Source organism: Xiphias gladius, chromosome 20 (genome assembly GCF_016859285.1).
Source record: "Xiphias gladius isolate SHS-SW01 ecotype Sanya breed wild chromosome 20, ASM1685928v1, whole genome shotgun sequence".
Lineage (NCBI taxonomy): Eukaryota > Metazoa > Chordata > Actinopteri > Istiophoriformes > Xiphiidae > Xiphias > Xiphias gladius.
The window spans coordinates 24056606-24081047 of NC_053419.1; the positions used below are offsets into that span (position 1 = coordinate 24056606).

Below are 24442 nucleotides of genomic sequence, written 5' to 3' on the forward strand. Positions count from 1 at the left end.
TACAATCTGGATACCCCAATGTTAATACTCACGGCTCATGCAAGTAACTTTGGGTGTGTCCCATTGGCCGTTGGCCCGGCAGCGTATAGTCGGGGCATATCTCTGGATGAAGCCCTGTTTACAGTGATAGCGGAGCAGGGAGTTGATCTCGTAGCGAGGCTTCACGGCCCCAAACACTCGAGCATCCTTCACCACTGGGGCTTGCCCACAGGACACTGGATGGTGGGAAACAAAACAGCTAAATGTGAGACGCTCAAAATAGATCGATGTATTTAAAAACGTCATAGCGATAATTCGGCAGAGAAAAACCAAGACAAAGAAACGCACACACGGCATCAGAGACATCGCTAAGTTAATTGAAGTTTAAAATCGGCCAGCGGGATGAGACATTCAAGTTTTAAAGTCCGCTACGATTATTTCCATTTCTAAAAAAGGTGCAACGTAGTGGAAGGCAGTCTGTCAGTAAGTTCAGTGTCTACCCAACCAGAGTTAAACCGTCCTGAGATCCAGTCTGGTGAGCAGTGGTTTTAAATGTGATGAGTGAGATACTGAGGCAGCAGTTGGAGGAGACCTTTCTGGAGAGAGAAATGATGGAATGGAGTTCTCTTGTTGCTGGTGAGGACCAGCCGACTTTCTCATATAGTTCTGAGTTTGCAATGATGCCATTTAACTATAAACTGTGTACTTCAGCCATGTAACTTGTCAGCCATTTTTAAAGCATACTATGGGTTTGCTGACTGACTCTGATTCCAGCCTGATTGACTCAGGTCACTTCGGTACCCGACAAAAATAGTGAATGGTTTGCTTTCTGTACTTTTTTGTCACAGTTTTACTTCTCTCATTTGAAATGGACACCTTTTAAAGATTCTTCTGGAGGTGCATTTAGGGACAACCTGACATCAGAGGACTGTTGGACACCTCTGTAGAACTCTGTATTGAGTTATTGAGCTGTATTGTAGCTTAGTTGTTTGAAAATAAAGCCCTTAAGAAATCAAGGCTCTACAGCCCTGTTGTGAGGTTTTACTTGTGAGATAATACGTGTTCACCAGCTTAGTTTGATAATTACTGTACATCCATAACATTTACTAATTAGCAGTAGACCCAAAGTACAGCCGGGGCCGATGGGAATGTCATCGGTTTCGCAGGTATTTGGTCAGAAACCGAAGTGTTGGACAAATTCAAATGTCGACCTGATGATGGCGCTGGATGGAAAGTCAGGAAGATGAGTGTTTGAACCAAATATCATGATAATCCATCTAATAGTTCTAATGGTAGATATTTCAGTCTGGATCAAAGCGGTGGACCAGCCGGCCAAGACTGCCATCCACAGAGCCACGCTGTCAATGAATGCTTGAAGTTTATGGGCTAATAAAGCACAGCCGCCAGTCTCCTCCATTACCGCGTGTACGAATGAGAGTCTTTGCGTTTCCCTGTGCGCCTACCTGTTCCCTTTTTGCAGGTGAAGGTCAGGTGATAGTTGCAGGGCACGTCGTTCCACTGTCCTCCCTCGTGCCAAATCATCACCACACAATCCTCTCCTGACTGGAAGAAGCTGTCTGGCTGGTTCGGCCTCCAGTGGTCATATTGCTGCAAGAACACAGTTCCTCACTATTTGACTTTATTGTCAACACCCAATAAACCCTGCAATAAACATTAAGTTATTACCTAATCTCTACAAGGATATTTCTTATTCTATATCAAAACTGGGTCGCCGCCTCATCACACTGAGAAATTAAAACATGATTTCCGCAATTACCCTGCCACTGTCAATAGTGCTCAAACAGTTATGGTATGTGTGTATAAGGGCCATGAAATCACTGCCTATCCCCATGAGGAGGTGGTGATTATTAAAGACATGTGCCTGGATGTAATTCCTAGAGACACCAGAGGGTGGTGCTACTCAGACAACCATCGCCACAGGCTCAGGCAAACCGAAAGCTCTCTGGGGTTCATGTGCAAGGGGAGATGCACACATAAGTTCTTTTGGTTTGTATAAAAACAAGACCATGAGAGAAACGAACACATGGAACACACGCAAGCTATTGCACCGTACAAAACATGCACTCTGCTGTATGAACAATAACTCTGGCTCTGGACCAGTCGCAGCCCAGTAAGGGTGTGCCTCCGTTCTGAATGATAACACATTACAACAGAGCACCCCCACTATCAGATTTCAGGCTCTCTGCTCTCATCGGGCCCCAGTTTCTCTCCACAATCCGGCTCTCGTGCCTCGACAGCTGAGCGTTCCCAGCAGATCCACACTGGGTGTGAGAATGTGTCACCATGATTTAAAAAAACAAAAAACAAAAAACAAAACGCTGAATGGTGCAGTGGTTGGTGAAGAGACGACAAGCAGAGACAGAGCTGCATCACCACCGGCACCAAGGAAGTGAAGTGTTTCATGTTTCTGGTTTGTCTCAACTAAAACAGCAGAAGAGTTAAGTTTCTTTTCTGTTTTGCTGGTGCCATTAAATGAAATAATCACTCTCCTTTAATTAAAAATAACTCGAACGTTCCTGTATTCAAAGCCTCAAAGTTAAACAGAGGCTGCTGATTTGCGTTCCTAAACAAAATGTAGATATCTTAACGCTTACAACGCATTGTTGTGGCATAATCCATCAGATGTTTGCACTAGTGCTGCAAATGATCAATTCATCTGCAGATTATTTTCTCCATTAACTGACTGATTGTTGCATTTTTGAAATGGGAGAAAATAGTGAAAATATTGCCATCGCACTTCATCAGAGTCTAAGGTGTCACATCCTCAAACTGTTATTGGATGAAATTTATTTTAAAACAAGAGAAAAAAAACCCATTATATTCTGAACGTCTGGTATTTTTGCTTGATGACTGACTGAACGAATTAATAATCTATCGGCACATTCATTAATCGCCTAAATGTTTCAGCCCTACTCTGCTCCTTAAACAATGTTAAAAACCTTTGTCCTGGAACCCTTAACCTTGTCTACTTCTTAAAAAAAAAAAAGGAAAGTCAGAGAATCACCAACGTTATCCCAGCGCATCCTGAGGGGAACCTAAATGTCTGAACCAAATGTAACGGCAATCTGTCTAATAGCTGTTGAGACACTTCACTCAAAACCACAAATGTCAACCTCAAGGTGTCGCTAGAGGAAAAGTCAGAGGGTCGACAAAGTCAGTAGCACGGATAGAAATACAAACATCAAAAGGCCAAACAAGCAAAATACAAGGCTTAATTCCCACTTCACAGATAAAATGTTTTCATTAGACACTCATGCTGCACGCACAGACTGCTCACTGAAACTGTGTGCTTGTCTTACCATTGGCCTGCCATCTGTCCATCTGAAGTCCCGCTCAAACATTTTGTCATTCAGGCCGATCCACTGGTAATCACTGCCCAGACCTACAGAGGCAAAACACACCGGAATCTAACTGAGTCTGACGTCGGGAAACGGAGCCGACTCCACCTTTAGCGAAAACAGCAGCTGATTAATGGACGGTTTGAACGTGTGTGTGTGTGTGTGTGTGTGTGTGTGTGTGTGTGGTGCAGCAGCAGCAGAGGAAATATTTGAGCTGAGCGGCTTTTGGAAATGGCACAAGTCCATTTTTTCTTAGTCAGCAACTTCCCCAATAAACGGAGAGACTGTCTCCACGTGGCTCAAACACAGTCAGCTTTGGACGGATACAGTCTGTATCCTCTCTGTTTAAACTCACTAGGTCTTATTACTTGATTTTATCTTCCTAACGCTGACCGGTGGATCACAGCACAGGAGACTGGCCTCTCGCTGAATGAGCCCTTTTCTCAAAGTGCGCCGACCTGCAGAGCGTCGATGTTGTAGCTCTAGAAACAGGCAGACTTGCCTCAGGGATAGATGCTTACTTACTAGCAGAGTTCACTTTATCAATGGGAGGCACAAAAAAATTGTCTTAATATTTTAAAGACAGAATCCGTTTTTCAACAACCATGGTCTTAGATTGGGAGTTTGGGCCTGGTAGCTGAGCTTTACAGTAGAGTCCACTGGGGAAAACATCTTGAGATGCTTTGTTTGGAGGTGAAAATGAAAGCAAATGCACCTAAAACGGAGTTGGGTGCTGTCGCCCTGTCGGACCCAGGGCTCCTGATTAGTGACATTAGCTTCATCCTATAACCTCCTACCTTTTCTCTGACTCTTAATTCAGTCTACAGTTATTTAGCAAAGGGCAAACTCAACCTGTCTCCTGATCAGCTTCTCCTCGCACGATTGTTTTATTACCAAAACTCCCAATCGCTCTTCCACCCTGTGACCACTGAGAAAGACACGCCGGCGTAAATCACCACAGCAGGAGCCGCGGCTCAAACGCACCACGCTACTGCCACGCCATGGACTTACGATTGATGAACAGCTGCTCCTCCTGTGACAGGATGCTGGCCAGGTGGGCACCGTGCAGCCGACACTCCCTCTCAGCAGCATCCCAGGTCCGACGGTGTGTGAAGTACTTGTAGCAGTGGGACTGAAACTTCTGCCAGCCAAAACCACACATCTCGGTGTCTGCAGCGAGGAAGACGGGGGAATGGTTAAAGAAATTCATAGGACAATATTGAATAAGGCTTTAAAAATACCATAAAATACTCTATAACAACATACATCTGGAGGCTATTGAGTAGAATATGTATAATTCTGTACTAATACAAAAAAGTGTGGTATAATACAATCTACGTCAGTGAATGAATGAATGCTTTTATTCAGCTGTAACACAACAAGGGCATTGCCAGGCTACATGGGCTTACTATACACTGACATTACGTATGAAGGCAAACATACGGCACTGTATCCATGTGTGTCAAACATTTTATATCAGGTATAAACATCGGCCTGTAGTAATATTTAGTGATAGCGTTTGATAGTATATTATTTATTAGCTTATTATCTAGTATAAAGTAGACTAAACAGGCTACTATAGTGCTGTTTATAGATCAGCAGTCTATGGTTTATAGTAAAGTTTATGGTCTGTAAAACAGGGCAGGCTGTTCGTCCGAGCAGCTGTTCCAAATCAGCTACTAAAGCCCCCGTATCTGCCTGGAAAGTCAGGCCAACAACAAAGCAACCCCCTGGAAACACCCGGGTAACACCCTAGCAACCATGAGCGTCTATCTACCAATGATCAAGCAACCACGTGGCAACATCTGAGGGTGCCGGGTCAGTCCGTCGCACCGTCCACGCTCTGTTCACACTGACTTACTACAAACCACGGGCTGTAAACTCGAAGTCACGCGGGCCGACAGGAGGCTGCATTGATTGGACCGTTTGGGTGGTGTCATCCTGCATCATCAGAGCGACATGGTCACACAGGGGGAAATCAGTTTCTGGTGACTGATGGCAGGTAATTCTGCACTTTTCTGAACCTGATGTGTTGATCGATGTTCTCTTGAGTCACAAAGAGCTCGTGAAAAAATAATCGATAACGAGCAAAGGTTGAGACTGCGACGGAGCCAAACAGACAGAAATGGGATAAATAAACGAGGCGTTTTTCAGCATAGTATAACAGGAAGACGCGTACTATGCAGTCAACACCCCCTTCTGGCAGGACTGCAGCATGCAGCCGCACATCTGGCCTTCATCTGGCCAAAGACAGCTCACGTCATTCCACTTTTCATTACTCTCTGCTGGCTTCCTGTTGCCGCCTACAGAGCGGCCACTGGGCACAGCACCCACGTACCTGAGCTGTCGACTAGGATCTGCGAGTGAACGATGACTAGTCCTACCGTCACTGTGCGGCAGGAAACCTCAGTCAAATCCTCGAGTTATCCCCCTTGATTCAGTCAGCAGATTCCTGTCCTCCAAAATCCCTTTAAGATGCCTCTTCTGAGAGTACTTACTCACCTGAAAGGCCCTTTCTCTCTCTTATACGTTACTTAATGCACCTGCAGCCGTCTGGCACTTGTGTCGGGTGGAATCTGAACACTTCTCCGTGATCCGCTGGGGCCTGGACTGTACCTCACTTGTAGGTCACTTTGGCCAAATGAATAAGTGTAAATGTAAACAGAATAGGACACAAGCACAACAGAGACAGACTGACAGCCTTCACACCAGCCCCGACGAACTGCACTAAAGGTGCGAACCCACCGAAGTTGGGTTGAACCCATCAACAACCAACTGGCAGAATTTTAGCTACCACTATGAAAATATCGGCAACCACCGAGGAACAAGTGGGTACACATCCTTTACACATGCAAAAAGCAGACGTTTCTTCAGATTCAGAAATGTTCGAGTCTCGGACTGGTCAATAGTTCACAGCGAACTGAAGTAGTCCAATGCACAGTGTGTCGTACAGTACAGATCCCAGTCTGCACAACAGTCCGGTTTGGAACAAGGGTCTTGTACTGCGTATTTTTAACCTCATTACTGACATGGTGTGGTCATGCTGATTTAGACCCATGCCGTAGTAACACTGAGCCTAAAGCAACTACACAACAACTCTGATTTGTTTATTGCTCCAGGCTTCTGTTGTTCAGGCCAGTGAGAGAGACAGAGAGAGAGAGAGAGAGACAGAGAGAGAGAGAGAGAGAGACAGAGAGAGAGAGAGAGAGAGAGAGACAGAGACAGAGAGAGAGAGAGAGAGAGAGAGACAGAGACAGAGAGAGAGAGAGAGAGAGAGAGAGAGACAGAGACAGAGAGAGAGAGACAGAGACAGAGAGGGAGAGAGAGAGAGAGACAGAGAGAGAGAGAGAGAGACAGAGACAGAGACAGAGAGGGAGAGAGAGAGAGACAGAGAGACAGAGAGACAGAGAGAGAGAGAGAGAGAGAGAGAGAGAGAGAGAGACAGAGAGAGAGAGAGAGAGAGAGAGAGAGAGAGAGAGAGAGCTGGGGAGTTGAGGTCCAGCTGGAGAATAACGGCCCCTCACTGAATGAGCTCAGAAACACACAGTTGGACTTCATTAACCCTCAAAACTCTCCAGTTATCTGGAGCTCACACACACACAGACACACACACTTAATGTACAACATACACATTTAGTTTGATATACAATGTCTTTAAGTCCTAATCAGCTCTGTGCTCCGTCAGGCTCAGTAAACAATGGATGTTTTGTATCGACGGCTTCAGAATAATGTGCATGCCAATAAAGCCGTGATGGAAAGTTGCTGTCGAGGCTTCGGGGTATTAGCCATCGTCAGGGCGCCTCGTCTTTACAACTCCACAGTGCAGCCACCTGGAAGGTCAGGTGAGGTCTCCATGCCCACTAATAAATGCAGAGCTGTAATCCATAACTCTCCCTCTGGCAGTTTGAAAGTAGCAGGGCCCTGTTCGGATAAACGGAGGGAATCAGTGGAATACAGGAGGCCAGTTGAAACACTGCTGCATCCAGAAGATGAAAAAGAGCCTGAGTGCGTCCAAGGCAGTATTTAGCAGAACTGATTCAATGCCACACAGCTGCAAAAGCTTTCTGGCAAAATAATAATAGAACAATTATCCGTTTTTTCTCCTTCTTTCCACTGCCAGAAAGCTACGAGAGGACAACTGTGTCTGCGCTTCTCTATTTACCAGCTACCGTATGTATGTAAATGTATAAACCACAGAGTTCTCTGGTCAATAATTGACATCTCAGCTGCGACATTATGTCGTTGATGCCGCGTGCATGCTTCACGTGGACACACGCAACAGACTGCGATTTCCAGTTCTTATTCACCCACCTTCCTATAAAGACTTGATAATGAAAAGAGGGGTGAAAACAACACGGAATTATTTCACAGCTGTAGTTACTGGTTACTTTGGAGACTATGGATGTAAAACCCTATAATGAGCATATAAAATATGTTGCACTGTTGCACAGCAAATTAAATCACTCATATACATACATAAAAAAAACTAGAATCAACTCCACATTGCTGCTTACATGTTAATGCATCAGTTATAATGAAATACGTAATATAATGTAATGTCATTCTGACAGAGGCTGTTTTGTCTGCATAGTGGCAGTAGGTACTTTTTCGTGAACATGTAAGCACATACAGTGCATGGAGCTGCCTGACGCATTAACGTCTGCTCTCAACCCTTTGATGATCCAACCCGAAGTTTAGGAAATGATTATCAGCAGCAGGATGAAAGAGAGCAGAGCTCAAGTTCACGGAAAAAAATATTCCAACAAGACTTCGACAATTCATTTTTACTAGTTGAGAAATGATGCCCTACCCATTAAATCTTTTAGTAAAAGCAGCTGAGCTGATGCACAATGTACTTTCTGCTACAGCGGCCATTGGAGCAACATCACGACTTACAACAACAGAGCTGCACTATAAAAAAAGAATTTGGCCTTATCATTTCCTTTTATAAACCTAATAACATCTTACTTTTGCTCACAGAATAATCGGAAAAAACATATTAAACTCTCACACTGAACGCTGGTCATTTTTCATGGAAAATATTTATCCTTAAAGCCCGCTCTTTTGCCTGAACCTCCATTAGTTGCCGAGTAATGACAGAAATATTGGAGGGGAGGCTGGAATTAATCTGCCGAGGAGCCAACGCCCGGTGCCGGAGGACAGCTGAGGACCAAAGACTGTGATAATTTAAGACTACAAGCTGTATCCGGCTGCGTGCGTGTGTGTCAGTGTGTACACGTGTACTTACTACATGTGTTGAGATCTCGTATAAGAATTAAAACGATGATTTTTGTAGTTTTGGCCATAATTCCTATCAGTGATACTACAACAACAACAACATCGATACAAAGAAATCGGATGTGTCAATAGACACGAGCGGTCGAACGATCAGACAGATTTTAAAGAAACCTGCAGGTTAATCAAACTTAAGAAGAAAAAACAACAGTAAACAGCAGAGTTATTAACCAAACTGTCTACTCCAACTTAGACCTACCATATTGTGCGATACGATTTATGAACTAAGGGATAAAATGTTAAGGTGAAAACATACATTTCCTACAAGGTCCCAAGATGTTAAAAGACAAAAGACGAGACGCACAGCATAAAACTAAACAATGAAATCCTGAAATCCAAACCTACATCACTACAAGATCGTTAAGGAACACCCACATCAAAACACAGAAGCACAACAAGAACAATATAGTAACATTTCAGGTGCATTCGCTTTCAGTTCTGCCTCCAAATAAAGTGGTTTAGATCATTCTAGATAATTCCTTCAAACTCTGATCTTTGGAAAAGTGACAGCTCTATTCAGCAATGACCTCAGTGATCAGTCGGCACGGTGGCCAAAACTATATACAAATGAGGCTCAGGTTGGATTAAACTGAATTTTGATTGCCACAGACTGAACTAGCACCTTCATTTTGTACAATTTTTGAAAGACAGCACCACCCGCCATCACTCAGAAGCAGCCGACCTTGTTCGCAGAGCTCTCCCGCGTAGCTGGGCAGGCAGAGGCAGGTGAAGGAGTCGACCCCATCCAGACAGGTGGCTCCGTTCAGACACGGGTTGGACTGGCACTCATCAACATCTGCACACACACAACACCGGCCTGTATTATTCCACATCATCCGTCTGTCAGTACGGAGTCAGCATGGTTTGTTAAAAAAAAAAAAAAAAGAGAGAGAGAGGACATGGCTCTGTGTGCTTGTGTACGTGTGTGTGTGTGTGTGTGTGTGTGTGTGTGTGTGTGTGTACCTGTTTCACAGTGCTGCCCGGTGTATCCAGGTGCGCACGCACAGATATTTTGGGTCCCCCTCTTGTAGCAGGAGCCTCCATTCTGACACACACTGCCCGAGCACGGCAGGAGATCTACACAAACGACGCGATGCAGATGAGAGCCCGTTGAAAAGTCATACTACATCGTTAGCAGTGCCCTAGCGCACCGCAGCTCAGTGATTCTACTGATTGGCGACCCCCACGCGGCACAGCAGGCCTGTCGAGCTGCTAGTGAGGGAGATACTCTGTCTGCCTTGGCCTTTCCAAAACCCCAAAAACACCCAAGTAAAAATGTGAGGAATAGAATAGGAAACAGTTTCTTTGTCTGCTCTAACGTTAGCATCACCAGCTAACTAGCTTACTACCGGTGGTAGTAGCCTTAAGTTGCTTCTAAAGTCAAGGAACACAACGCTAGCTAGCTACACTATTTAGTGAGGTTACAGGTTATATTGGGAAAAAGCCGGTGTGGTAGCCGGTCCTGGATGCTGCAACGCCAGAGTTTACGCCAACATTAGCCGCTCCGTTCTGCTCTTTATTTGGTCGTGGGAGGTTTACACCCCAGCAACTCCAGCCAGACTCGTCAGTTAGTCCTCTACCTCAAATCCACTTCTCTTGGAAAAGGGAGACTTACTGTTTGAAACTGCAAACAATAGGGCAAAACATGTAACCTCTGTGATGCTCTTGCAAGGCTACGATTAAACAAATTTTACATTTCAACATACATTTTTATTGATTCTAATTAGATCTACCCTGAAATACAAAAAAGCAGTGCTGCTCCTTTATTTGCATGTCCCCCACAGGTCATCAGTTGGTGAGGACGTTAACTCTTTTCTTGTAACATGTCAGCTTCTTCTTCAGTCTGTTATCATGATAGCAGCTGCAGCTTACGATTATTTCCATCATTGATTACTCGGCCAATTAATTTCTTGATTTTTTTCTCACGATCACAGTTTCCTAAAACCCCAACCCTTTCAATCTCCTATTGAAAGTTTCTAGTTACAAAACGGAGTCAGGAATCGTTAAAAAGTCAGACGAAGACAGCGTTTTCAAACAACTAATTAAGTTAGTAGTTACAAACTGATGGTTTTCTTCTAGAAATAAGAACCCTGCTCTTGTTTCTGTCCGTAGGATCAACCCATTGTTCAAAAAATTTGTAAAAGTTTTACAGCTGCAACTAACAGTTATTTTCATTATTGACTAATTCACCGTGCTTGTGATGTTTACGCCACTGAAGAACAGCGGAGACAATTAGTCGATTAATTGATTAACAGAAAATTAGTCAGAAACTGTTTTGATAATCCTTCAATCGTTTCAAATTTGAATTGTCATACGTGTTGATTAATGCTTTTCTTTGTTTTCAATCAAACTAAATGTCTTTGAGGACAGTTTGAAGATTTTAACTTGGGTTGTGGGAAACCACAATAGGTATTTTTCATTATTTTCAGATATGTTATACACAAAACAACTGATTGATTAATTGATAAAATAACCTTCAGAATAATCAATAATTAAAAGTAATTGTTAGTTGCAGCCATACACTGAAGTCTCTACGAAAAAAAAAACAAAAAAAACCAACAACGAATTCATGTACCTCTGACATTCACAGTGCTGTCCTCCTCAGAGTAAACGCCAGTGCTGGTCTTTGGTTGCTCTGTGGCCACCGTCTCGTTCAGTATCGGAGGATGTGACTCCACCAGAGAAGGGACAATCGCTTCGTAGTCAATAAAATCGTCCTCTGGAAGAGGAGTGGAAGCCGGGTCGGGGAACAGTGCCCACTGGGGGATGGAGTGGTTGCTTTGGTCGAACGTGTACAAGGGCGATGTGGTGGAAAGTCCTGGCTGGCCTACATACTCAGTGGAACTTGTGGTGGACTGCTCAGTCTGATCTCTGTAAGGCTCGGTGGGGTGTGTGGTGTGGACATCAGAGGTTGTGGGTGAAGGCTTGGTGGTACTGCCATCGTCTTTGGGAGCAAGGGAGGGATACGGGGAGGTTGATGATGTGCTGGGTTCTGAGGTTGTGTCCTTCACGTGTGTGGTTTGCTCTCCAACAGCTGCCGCAGCTGGTAAAACAGTAACAGCAACTTCTGAAATAAAGTCAATCTGATCTTGGTGGTCCCCAGACACCTCCATCTCTCTAAACAGCTCCTTTGCACCCGAGCCTGTTTCTGTAACTGTGTCAACAGCCAGTGAAACTACAGGGACTTCTGTGACTTCAGTCACCGCTACAGGCTGAGGCTGCTGGGTGCGAAGGGTAGAATGAATCGGTGGTAGCGTGCTGGTAAGCCTGGGAGCCTCTGGTGGGTCTTGCCCTGAAGCTTCGTCTTCTCCAGAGGCAGAATCTTCAAAGTCTTCAGTCTGGGTCTGTCTGGTGGTTTCTTGATACTGTGTGTCTGGTATAAAAGTAGGAAGCTCGGTCCCCCCTATTTCGGCCTCATCAGTCATAACACCCAACTGGCTGTCTGCAGTCGTGGTGGGCAAAGCATCGTCAGCAGAGCCCTCCTGCTTAGCGCAGTCAGTGCCACAGTTTGCAGAACCTTCGACGTCCTGGTAGATGGAGACCGAATCATTGACAGGCTGAGAGACACCAGGGAGGACGGGGCCTGATGGTGTGGTAGGTGCTGGTGATGAGACACGGTGTGTATTTGGGGAGGTGGCGGCTGGGGTTGTGGTGGTCGTCTGATCATCTGGTTCTTGAGTTCTGACGCTCTCAAAGTCTGTAAAGACATAAGTGTCTATGTAGGCATCTATGCCTGAGTCTGGAACTACATCTGGGTATGTATCTACAGGATGAGTGACTGCATCACTGGTTTCCTCTGTAGGTGTCTCCTCTGTGTGGATTTCTATAACACTGTAGTCAAAAAGGCTCTTGCTTCCCTCCTCTATCTCCACTCCTTCCCCGCCTTCTATCGGAACAGGAGAGGCCGTCTCAAACTGATCCCCTCTTGCTTCCTCTGGCTGCTCGGGCTCAAACGTCACCTAGTCGGATCAGAAAAGTGGGTAATGTCACTGCACAAGGAAGGGAGGACCCAAACGCAGACACACACGAAGGCAGGGAGATGCAGTGAAGATAACGTCAAGGCAAACTATGACAAAAAATGTTCACTGGCAATTTTGTTTTCATGAAGAAAACTAGACTGAATAAAAATAACATTTGAAAACAAAACCAATGAAGAAATGTATTACATTTTTTTTTTAATCAAAAAATAACTACCATAAGGTGAAAAACAAATACTTGGATAAAAATGTTGCTGTTTTAATGGTAAGTGATTGGTAAAACAGTATCCCCCACCGCCCAAAACTATCTCGTCTTCAGAGACTAAAAATCTGTATCTTGCCTTTGACTAACACGAGTCAAACGCTTCTCTGCCAGGAATGTAACGTTACCGCTTTTTTGATGCTCAAACCCCAAAAACATGCACACCAAGATTTATAAAAGGGTACTTTCAGTTGGCTATCCCGTCACGGTCAGGGGCTGTCAGAAGGAAGGAATGCAGGATTAATGTTAATCATCTAAATCTTCCTCTGGATGTTCACTAGAGGTGTATTAATGTGTTGGCGTAATCTGACGTTTACGCTGCTCGTCTCAAGATAAGATAATGGCTCCATTCAAACAGCCACAGTTTGGGAACGACAACTGGATTTATGGATGAAGGTCAGTAGGAGACAGACTCACCACTTGCTTTATTGCTTTACTTGCTGTCTGACTTTGTTCCCACATCTCAACCATTAACTTGGAGAGTACAACGTTATCATTACTTATAGAAATGATGAAAAAATCTACAAAAATAAAAGTCATGTTGGAACAAATCAGAATTATCCTTAAAATATGTCAGTGTAATGACAGTACCTCCTGTTTTCCGTTGACAAAGCTGACAGTTGGAGGCAGGTTGATGGGTTGGGTCTCGAGAGAGTCGATGTCTCCGCTGATCTGGATAGCTTCGCTGCTCACATGTGAAATGTCAGGGATCGGGGGGAACTGGGACCCCTTTATGATGCCCAGGATATGGTCAACTAGAGACAAACAAGAAACAGAGTCTCAAATTAGAATTAAACAATTAAAGCAAGACAAAGGTCCATTTTCTCTCTGTCTTACTCCTAATTTGATGTACTTTGACAACATTACGATGTGCCAATTGTAATAAAGGTCTATGGGTAGAGAGTGTTTGTACAGATTATTGTAATTTGTGGTTTGTGATTTTGGGTTATATATGCACTGTGTGTATATATACACACATACACACACACACACACACACACACACACACACACATACATATACATATATATATATATACATATACACATACATATATATATATATATATATATATATATACATATACACACACATATACATATATACACATATATACGTACACATACATACACATATATATACATACACATATATATACATACATATACATATACATATATATATATATATATATATATATATATATATATACATATACACATATATACATATACATATATACATATATATACATACACATACATATACATATATATACATACACATACATATACATATATATACATACACATATACACACATATACATACACATATATACACACATATACATATATATATACATGCACATATATACATACATACATACATACATGTATGTATGTATGTATTTATATATACATATATAAAGAGAAAGAGAGAGATAATTTGCTTGAGCTGACTGTATCTGTAATGAGCTAGGGACAGGTAGCCCTAGAGTTCCACACATTAGATACCTGTAATTCAGTACTGGTACCAAATCCTACCTTTTTTGTTACCTTACTTTGAGTGCTATACATGTGATTCTATGAAAACCATTTTGCTTCCTTTTTACTTAACGAAAAAGAACTCAAATTTTTCTACAACTGGATTGGTTTCAGCTTCTCAAGTGGGGATTTGCTTCTTTTCTCTGTTTTGTTTAACTGTAAATTCATATTCTTTTTTTTATCTGGTATTTGGATAAAACAGACAATTTGAAAATATCTCCATAGGAAATTATAATGGACATTTTATCGACAAAACGATTACTTGGAAAGATCCTTTGCACACTGATTGATAATGAAAATAAGTAATTCTGGTGTTGATTAAAATGAGCCAAGGCGAGCACATCTGGGTGGTTGACAGTCAGGTCTGCGTTGCTTATGATGAAGGTCAGACGGTGCCAGGGACTGCTCTCAAACAGTGAATGCTCGCGCCTCTTCAGTAAAACTTTATGGTACACGTGGAAGCTATACTGTGGGAACTGCAGTAAAAATGCACAAAATGTGACACGAACACAGACGAGAGCGTAGTTATCTTGAGCGAGGGCGAACAGAGACACAAGCTGCGACCAGACTGGGAGCTTCTCTTTGAACTGAACCAGTCTAACTGGTTAATCTGCGCTGGCTGCAACATGTCGCCCAAAGTCTAAAAAACTTCTGTGTGACTCAGAACTTGATACCACATGAAACAGGAAGACTTTTCATCAAAACACTCAATGCTTCAATTTTCCTAATTTCCTCAAGTCATGGAAACGGTGAGCTGGTGGGCCTCACATGAACCAGGGCATGACTTATGTGATGATATATTACCTCTGCAACAAAATACGCCTTCAACATTTCAATAATAAACACAACCCCTGGAAGATGGCACCGCTTGGCTTGGGGTAACAAACACATGTGCGCTGTAATTTGAGTGAGTGGAGGGAGGGGTGGATTTAGTGGTTTTAATATTAGTGCAGACTTTGCATGAGAAGATACTCAATGTTAAAGGATCAGAAGCAAAATAAGAAACATCATCGGGACATCGCTGTTTTTGACTGAGCCCTTGGACTTTTCAGGCAGAAATGTTAATAACAGTCACTTTAACCAGAGGTTCCGGCTTTGTGGCCCCCTGAGCCCTTGGGCCCCTGGGTATGTGCCTGGTAGGCCTGTTCAGTAATCCACCCGTGGTGGAGATACAAGAAATACATGTGGGGAAAGAAGGAGAGGGTCGAGATTGCTGGATAAGTTGCTAGTTACAGAAAGTCAGGCAGCTCCCTAGAGAAAAGACAATTAAGGTCAACAATTTGTGGTTTGTTCCCGGCTCTTTCTACAGTTAGTTAAACCTGAAAGCTCTGCGGACGTGCCTGCCAAAGAGAACAGAGGCTAATCACTCCATCGGACCACCAGAGTCTCTTTGTGTGTGTGAGAAAAAGATATGTAGGTAAAGTGAAAGAGTGATTTGCTCTGATATATTTGCCTATTCATGAGGCTCTGCCGCTTTCACACTGGAGACACTGTGATGTGTTTACAACATGTCTAGCTACAAAAATTGGCCGAATGGAGATGACTGACTTCATAACTTTCCACATCTGGCTCGGCAAACAAAGTGTGTGTCTGTGTGTGAGAATTTTTAAGCGCACAAACGCAGAGGTAACAAACCATTAGCTGTTTCCTGTGAAGACGACAAACACGGTAAGTCCCCGACAGCACGACGTAACAAACATGAGGTCATTCTGAAAGATCGGCGTTCTCACCGAAAGACCCAACAGTTTCACATTTCACACGAGACCGTCGGGTCCCAAAGCACAGACGGCTTGAAAAGCTGCACGAGGAAACGCTTTACAGCACACATAGGTGGAAACATGAATATAAGTTGTAGTTTGTTCAGGGGTAGGAGATGTTGGACAGAAGACTGGTATGAAATACCGGTCACCGTCTGCTATCACTCCACATTAATCACACCACGAAGGTCTGTCCTCACGTCCAACAGCATCCATACTGGGGTTTGACCGAGCACCACTTTTAAATCACGCAATGAAAACAAGACTTTTCTGTTCTGGTGAGGTCAAAATTTTGCGATCTATGAGTTTTCATGTCTCCCACGTGGAAAAGCCCCTGAGAGAAGACTTTCCATTTAAAGGAGTAAGTCAACATTTTGAACTAAGCACATTCACTTTCTCGCTGAGAGTGAGATGGAACCTGGTCATCAGTCTCATGCCTGTGTGTTAAGTACAGAGCTGGAGTCTGGACGAGGTTAGCCTAGCTTAGCATAAACAGTGCAAGGATCCAAAATTTTGGACTATTCCTTTAAAAATGCAATTGTAACAATTACTAATATGAAATGAAAAAAAAAAATTTAGAGGCTTATTAGTCTCTAAAAACCAAATAATAAGTTGCACTGGGGAAAGTGATTAGTATGTTTTGGTGTTTTGCTTATTTATTTATTTTAATCAGTAGTAACTACTACTTCTGTAATTAATAGTGGAGTAGTTTCATGAGCACTTTAGTGCGCTTAAGTTTTTTCTCAATACCAAAATACTCCTTTAAAATCTGTCTTCAAAATCTTAAAAATCCTTACGGAGTACACGTTCAGCTCTTATGTACAGAAATCATTTTGGAGTGCTGGAGGGGTGCTGGGCCATACCGGTAACATTACACATAAGATCAGTCTGTTCTGAACACAATATGACACATCAGTACAGTGCAGAGTTTTCATACAACAATAACGTTTTTATCCTGTTCTATGAATATTTAAAGTACCTGCAATCTGTATTCTCTATGACATCAAATATTTTGTACTAAATAGGCAACACTTTATTAAAATGAAAAAAAGATATTATAAGTAAAACATAGTCAAATACTCAAAAATCTGCTTCATCGAGACTGTGGGTGATCAGATTTGACTGACCAGTCAACATATAGGAAACTAGAAAAAAGACAAAGGTCTCACTCACCTGAGTGAGACTGATTTTGGTTGTGCACATTGACGATGATGAGATGGAAAGGTGGTTTGGCCGATGACTTTTCCCCTACAGGAATGGCGAGTGATTGGTTGAGGTCAAGCGTCGATGTAGCTTCAGGGGCGACATCCTCTTTAAAAACAACTGCAGGTTGTTGTTGCCCGTCATCCCCACTACCATCTGGGAGGCCTTGCTCTGGGGTGAGGATCTCTGGGACAACATGCTGTGGAGTGGTCTCTGGAAGCTGTGATGGTTTTGATGTGGTTTCCACGTCCAGCTCCGGCCCTGCGGTGGTCTGTAGAGGCCGTGATGGTTTCGATGTGGTTTCCATGTCCAGCTCCAGCTCAGCAATGGTGTCTAGAAGCTGTGATGGTTTTGATGTGGTTTCCACGTCCAGCTCAAGCCCTGCGATGGTGTCTAGAAGCTGTGATGGATTTGATTTGGTTTCCACGTCCAGCTCCGGCCCTGCGGTGGTCTGTAGAGGCCGTGATGCTTTCGATGTGGTTTCCATGTCCAGCTCCAGCTCAGCGATGGTGTCTAGAAGCTGTGATGGTTTTGATGTGGTTTCCACGCCCAGCTCCGGCCCTGCGATGGTGTCTAGAAGCCAACCTGGTCCTGGTTTGGTTTCCAACAACACCACCGCTTCCATCTCAGTCCCTCTAGAGCCGTCATCGCTGCTGCCTTCCTCCCCGCTGCCGATGCCCTCACCTTGGCCTAACCCCGCATGGCCTCCCTCCTCTCTCCCATGGGTGATGTCAAGGTGTGCGGTCTGTGAGTGGGTGGTGGGTAAGGGAGGGGGCTGCACGTTGACCAAAACGTCTCCTCTAACTGGTACCGACTCCACCTTTTTTATGTCAAAATGATGAAAATTGTCGTCTAAGAAGGGAGTAGGGGTCACAGAAGCTGTGGTGTGAAGGGAAGTGTGGGGGGCCCCATGCTGATCTGGTGAGGCTGTGTGTGGTCTATCTGTTGGTGAGTACGCGAAAGGCTCTGCTGTTCTTGTTTGAATTTCAGCTGTTTCAGGGTCTAAGAGTGGCCACAGCGTTGGAGTGTGGGGATCGTACGTGGGGTCGTTGGGTTTGTACATAGCTGGAGTCATGGCTGGACTCACGGTAGTTGGCTCTGGTAGTTTGGCTGTAAAAGAGGGGAACAGAGAAGAGTATTCCCATTTCATTTTCTCTTTTAATGAAATCCTTAATGATGCTTAACATAGAAACACAAGACTCTCCTGGATATTTTAACAGTCATATTGGTTAATGTTATGGCCACCAGCTTTCAATTGTTTCAGCTTTCTGAGAAATTGTTTGGCGGATTGCTCTCAAAACTACAACACAATATCCTTGAGCCTCGGCTGCAATCACTGTGGAGAAAAAGCCAATCACAGGTGCGAATCAGAACAGCAGCAAATTAAAAATGCTTTGTTGTTGCACTCGTGAACAAAATACGGTGCCATTGTTACTATATCCATCAAAAATAGACCCAGAATCCAAAAGTGAGTTGACTTAAGCTGCAGATTTTATCATCCGTTTTCTAAACACCGTCATCTTTAGCTTCAGCTGGCTCTTAGCGGCGTATGTAATAGAAAAAAAAAAAAAAAAAAAACACACAGTTTTTGTTTTCAAACACAGTTGTTCATCTTTTGTACTGATGATTCAACCAGGAGAGTTTCATGTCCCTGGTCCATCATTATGAGTCATGGAACATCGTCTGCAGTGGGCTGTGTGCAATAGACATAAAATTAAGTGTCACTTTGCGTTACATCAAGTGGGAGCCGACTGAGTGAATGTTTTGAACATCTGTATGAGACAGTAAATCCCACAAAGCAGCGGATAACCTCAGACCAGCCGTCGTACAAGCCCTGCTGAAAAACAATCTGAATGAGTGTTAAAGTGAATGACTGTGCGTAGCCCATGTGTTTGGTTAACGATACGGGCACAGGTCAGGTCGCGGTTGGATCTGGATTTGATTTAGAGATACTTGCGGGTGACGAGTGGGTTCCAATACCGAGCTTTGCGGGTGTGGCCAGGGGCGCCCGAAATAACTCCTCACAGATGTAACTCTATGCAAGAAATGACCAAATTTATATGAACCTTTTCGTGATGTACATGCTCAGTCATTGTTGTCACCTGGGTTTGAGCTACTGACAAGCTGCTCACGAATGCACGGCTTGTCTTTAGCTAGCCCCTTAGCCAACAGTGCGACAGTAATTTTACATCGTTTGTTTTCACTTTAAGGTATAATATTAGGTTCATTAAAACTGGCCACTTTTAGTAATTTTTTTCCTAGTTCTCATAGTTTGTAATTTAATTAAATGAGATCTGTGAACGCTGTGATGTGATGAGTAAAAAGAAAGTTTAGACAGACTTGTCCGTATGAAAAAAGAAATGTGATCAGTAACATTTTTACTACCCCCACATCCATCACAGTCTCAGACCAACTTTCTGGTTCAACTTTGCTTTGCCCAATTTACCACAGTTGTGCTGTTCGGTGGTGGATTATTACCAATATTTTGGGTGTGCTCACTTTATTGTCTAATAGAATGGTTTAGATCATCCGTTTTACTCTTGGTTTGGTTCTCACTTGTTGGAAATCATTATCAAAACTGCAAAAACGAGACCCAAATGATAACAAACTGGGATCATCCCCTTGGTTTGATTATTTATACTTTTACATCCATCTGACATAGTTTTTTTTTTTTCCTCCATGTATCAAAGTCACAAACGAAATGTTAAAGTTCTCTATCCGTGACCATCACACTACTAAAAGGCTGAATATCACATTTCAAAAGTCTGAATGGGTATGAATGTAGCACCAAGGAGTTTTTAAGTGGTTTCTGCCAAAAACTACATTATGTAAAATTGACATATCATGTAAATCACAACCACTGCCCAAAGGGGTAGAAAATCAATGTAAAAGTGATGTGAATTGGTCTCTAACTGGTCAAAAGTGGGCTAAAATATGCAAAACTATGAGTCTGGTCCTCAGGAAACAGTCCAGTCAAGCCCACATCAGCTATATCCAAGAAAATATGTTTACAGAACGAATCAGTATTATTATGACTCATTAAAAAAAGAAAAGAGCACTATCTGGAAAATGCTAATCACACAGCTGTCACACAGCCATTCCCTTACAGCCGGCTATAAAAGGAAATGTAGCGGCTTTGATTTTTGAAAGATGAAGTCACCTGTCAAGAATAAAACAGTGTCAGGCCTGGAGACTGCTGAGCCAGTGGTGTCAGAAAAACAACAGTAACTGCCGAGGGCCCGAATGTGACCAGAGAAGCCTGATTTCTTGGGGAAATGATGCTTAGAGAGAAACTAATCTCTCTTGCTAGAGCCTGAATCCATCTTCTTCTTACTACTCTAAACACACACTATTTACATCTCCGAACAGACCATGAGGCTTTCGTTGTATGGACCTCTTCAAAACAGTCTGTGATGCTAGCAAAGATTTATATCTCATTATGATGGAATACATACCATATGAGGAAAGACAGGAAGTAAGACTCCCAAACACGCATACAGTGCTCTCCTTTGTGTAGGTCGAAGTGCTGAGTTCATACAGTTAGCGTCCTGGGAGTAAGCAGCGGGCTTTGAACGTCACTGACATGATGCTTTAATAAACGGGACGTAATTGACTCCCCTACACACGGACGGATGGGAGGGGGCGGGTGGGATGAGTGGGGTTCCCTTTTTTCCACTCTGCCTCCCATGCTTTCTACCCAGAGGTGGAAAGTAACTAAGTACATTTACTCAAGTATTAAGGTCAATTTAGAGGGACTTTACTTGAGTATTTCCATTTCGTGCTACTTTATGCTTCTACTCCACCACATTTCAAAAATTGCACCTTTTACTCCTCTAAATTTGTTTGACAGTTGTAGCTAATTTTCAGATTTGGATTTTACTTTGAACCCATCTGTTAAGCTACTCAAATACAACGTATTGTTAGAAAAACCGAACCTGTTTCCCAACGTGTTTGGCTTGTGATCCCTTACAAAAAAAAGCACCAGCCAAGTTTGCATCCAAATGCAGCGCAGTCAGCGACATTTAACTCACATGCTTCGTGTACTCTATGTCCTTGTTTATTCGCATTGAGCAGTGTCACCTTTGGTTTTTAGTGTCTACTTGTGTCTCTTTGTCATGTTTCAGGCGTCTATGAGTTCTTGGCAGTTCCAACAAGGAGACATTTCCCCTTCAAACTTCTCAGATGTTTCATTTAAATAACGGTCCCAGGCCTAAAGAGGCCTAAAACTATTTCACAAAAAATCCAAAAACTGAAAACAGATCTGTGGATCAGGACTTTGCTTTTTCTGCTTTGTTCTACCATTAATCATCTCACGACCCCACAGATATATCTGGTGAGTCTCTGGAGGGGCCCGACCCCCAGGTTGGGAACCACTGGACTAAACTACCCAAGCGTATAAAGTTAAAAGTAGGGCTAATGATTTTTTCATTATGAATGAATCTGCAGATTCTTTTCTTGATTGATCCATTCATTGTTTTGTGTGTAAAGTTGTCATAAATAGCCGTGACGGTTCCCCAGGGCCCAAAGTGACTGCAGACGCCCACCCCTTGTGTCTAACCCTCCTCGCGGTATTTTGACGTCTACGCTGAGTAGGATGTGCAGTCCCCTGTACGACATTGGTTCCAGCTGCTGAGGTGTTGCCCATCCTCATTTCCCGCTTCCAGTCTGACGAGCTGAGGATCCTGATTAGGGCAGCACCCGGTCCTACTCTCCAAGAAAAATAGGATGCAATCGAGGACCGAAGTTTCAAAGTCTTGGCCAGCTTGACAGTGGGTGCGGCTGGGATTTTCCTTTGAAACTGGTGGCAGGGGTCCCTGTTTTGACCGTTTTATTTCACTTCTTGGTTTCTTTTAGGAAAAATTATTTGTAGCTCTTGTCTTAAGACTCCTCTTTGGGTTAGATTTATTCCTTTGACTTGAACAAGCCCTGTTTTCCTTTTAGTTTGCCTCATGGCGGCTTGTTGCTGTCAATTATCTAAGCTCTAAGCTCCAAAAATATCTTCACTTTATTTGACAAACCTGGATTTATGTCGCTTGCCTTTTTCCTAACAAGCTGGGTATTAATATCGAGACTTCTGTAAATTACCTTAAGCGGAACTTTTGCTTCTGATGGACTATTTTTACATTGTTGTATTGCTGCTTCAGTAAAGGATCTGAGTACTTCTTCTACCACCGAGCATACTAATGGTGTTTACGGGGGACCGGCCTGCCGACTCTGGGGATTAGCTGTGTTCTGGTCTGGTCTTTCGCACCGCCGAGGAGACCCTGGCCGCGTGTTCAGCCCTGCCCAGATATGATGTCATGTGTCTGGCGAGCTGCACTCATCTGGCCGGGCTGGGGTCTGTCCTCATACTGTCACTTTACTGTTTGTTAACTCCTGCAGCTCTGCCACCTCGCTTTATGCTCGGCAGAACCCATTACTCAGCCTTCAGGTCCAGAAAGTACCTTTACACTGCCAGACATGTGACTGTTTACAGCGATATCATCGGTAAAGCATCCTACTAAAAATGTGTAATCCGTTTCTTGGCTGCGGACCTACTTCACATTGTGTAGACTGAGCTGATTTATCTTTTAGAAGGTTTGTGATTTTAGAAGTTTGTATTTTTTAATGATAATGTTACTTATGGGAGAACTAGCTCTCCCCCTCCTCTCCACCCTCTCCTCCCTGTCTGTCCGTCCATCTGTTTGTCTGTGTTTGGGCAGGGTCCAGCTGTGAAGCATTAGGGACCTGTCCCGTTTCTGCAGTATCTGTGTTAGAGCGCAGTGAGTTGGGTTTTCCCCTCCTAAAAAACGTGCCCCACCATAAACAGGACGGTGGGAGTTTATTCTGTCTTGTTTGGGTTTGAATGGTGTTTGTTCTCTACCATCCCTCTCTGTTACCACTTCTTTTACACTCAGCTGCTTTTAAACGGCTGCAGATTGTGGCTTGTTTGTGTTGCAACACACCTCAGCATTTATGTAGTCGGCTACAATTTTTTTTGTGACTTCATGACTCATATGTGTCAGTGATTCCTGGAGCTTGCATGAAGGTGCAGCATTGACCTCAATTTATTCTTTCTGTTAATATTTAGTTCTGAATACATTGTTCTTTAGCCTGAACTGATCTCATTCTGTTTTCACTTGTTTGTTTTTATTAATTCTCTGTGCATCCTTGTTGGTTTTTATGACTTTATCCAGATTTTTTTTTTGCTTTTATTAATTTACTTATATTGTCATCTTTTTTTAATCATTAGTGTGTTTTTAGTTGATTGTAATCCAACAATGTCATAATTTCATCTCTTTGTAAAGCATTTTGGCCAAAATTTTATGTTTTTAAATGTGCCCAATAAATAAACTGACTTGACTTGCCTCGACTTTGTGCCAATGCTAAGAGAGGAAGGGAGGAAATCACCAAATCTGTAGATCCCCAGCTGTGTAAAACATTGTAAGAAACTATTGTCCTTGATAGCTTTCCTGATAAAAAATATTAGCTGAGGGGTCTCTAGATGATTCGCAGGATGGGAACAGACAGAATATATTGTCCTCTAGATTTTATTTTGTGAGATACTGGATAGCTTTACCCCCTCAGGCCTCCTAAAATTATTCAAATTCAATCTGAGGCCCAAGGAATCCCACTGGTTAATTCAGAGTCTATGCATTAACCAATGGAGAGGGTTGGCAAATAGCCATTGTCTCATTTTAAGGGGACACAAGCCAAAAGGACTGAAAACCAGTGCTATAAATCATCCATGTAGCTAATATCCTCAAATAATGATGAAGTTGTATCCTTAAGTGCATATCAAGGCTCTAAGGGTTTTCCCCAAATCACTGTTGCACATTTATCTTTAACTACAAAAATAACAAACAGCTTTCAGTGGATAATTCCCTTAAAAGTTTCCATCTTTTCAGTGCTTTTTTTCATTAAACACAATCAAAATGCGCCAAAGAGAATCATTAGTCAAATATTACCTTCCAGATACTGTTGACTACAAAGACACGCAGAAGCCAAGTTCAAGTGACAGACCTCTAATGGATGTAAGAAATATGACCCTTGTCCTCTGGGTGCAAAGGAGGAAGGACCGTGAC

At 43.1% G+C, this 24442-nt stretch overlaps 1 protein-coding gene across 1 annotated transcript in view; it reads right to left on the reverse strand.

Annotated features, from left to right (window-relative positions):
* Positions 1 to 24442, reverse strand: part of vcanb (versican b) — a 36911-nt gene that overhangs the window by 3153 nt on the left and 9316 nt on the right. The window contains exons 7-15 of the mRNA XM_040157822.1: positions 17349 to 18488; positions 13464 to 13627; positions 11209 to 12592; positions 9597 to 9710; positions 9316 to 9429; positions 4350 to 4508; positions 3300 to 3382; positions 1443 to 1587; positions 33 to 215 (exon numbers count right to left, since the gene is read on the reverse strand). Coding sequence (XP_040013756.1) covers positions 33 to 215; positions 1443 to 1587; positions 3300 to 3382; positions 4350 to 4508; positions 9316 to 9429; positions 9597 to 9710; positions 11209 to 12592; positions 13464 to 13627; positions 17349 to 18488 — 3486 coding nt within the window. The remainder of the gene's footprint in view (positions 1 to 32; positions 216 to 1442; positions 1588 to 3299; positions 3383 to 4349; positions 4509 to 9315; positions 9430 to 9596; positions 9711 to 11208; positions 12593 to 13463; positions 13628 to 17348; positions 18489 to 24442) is intronic.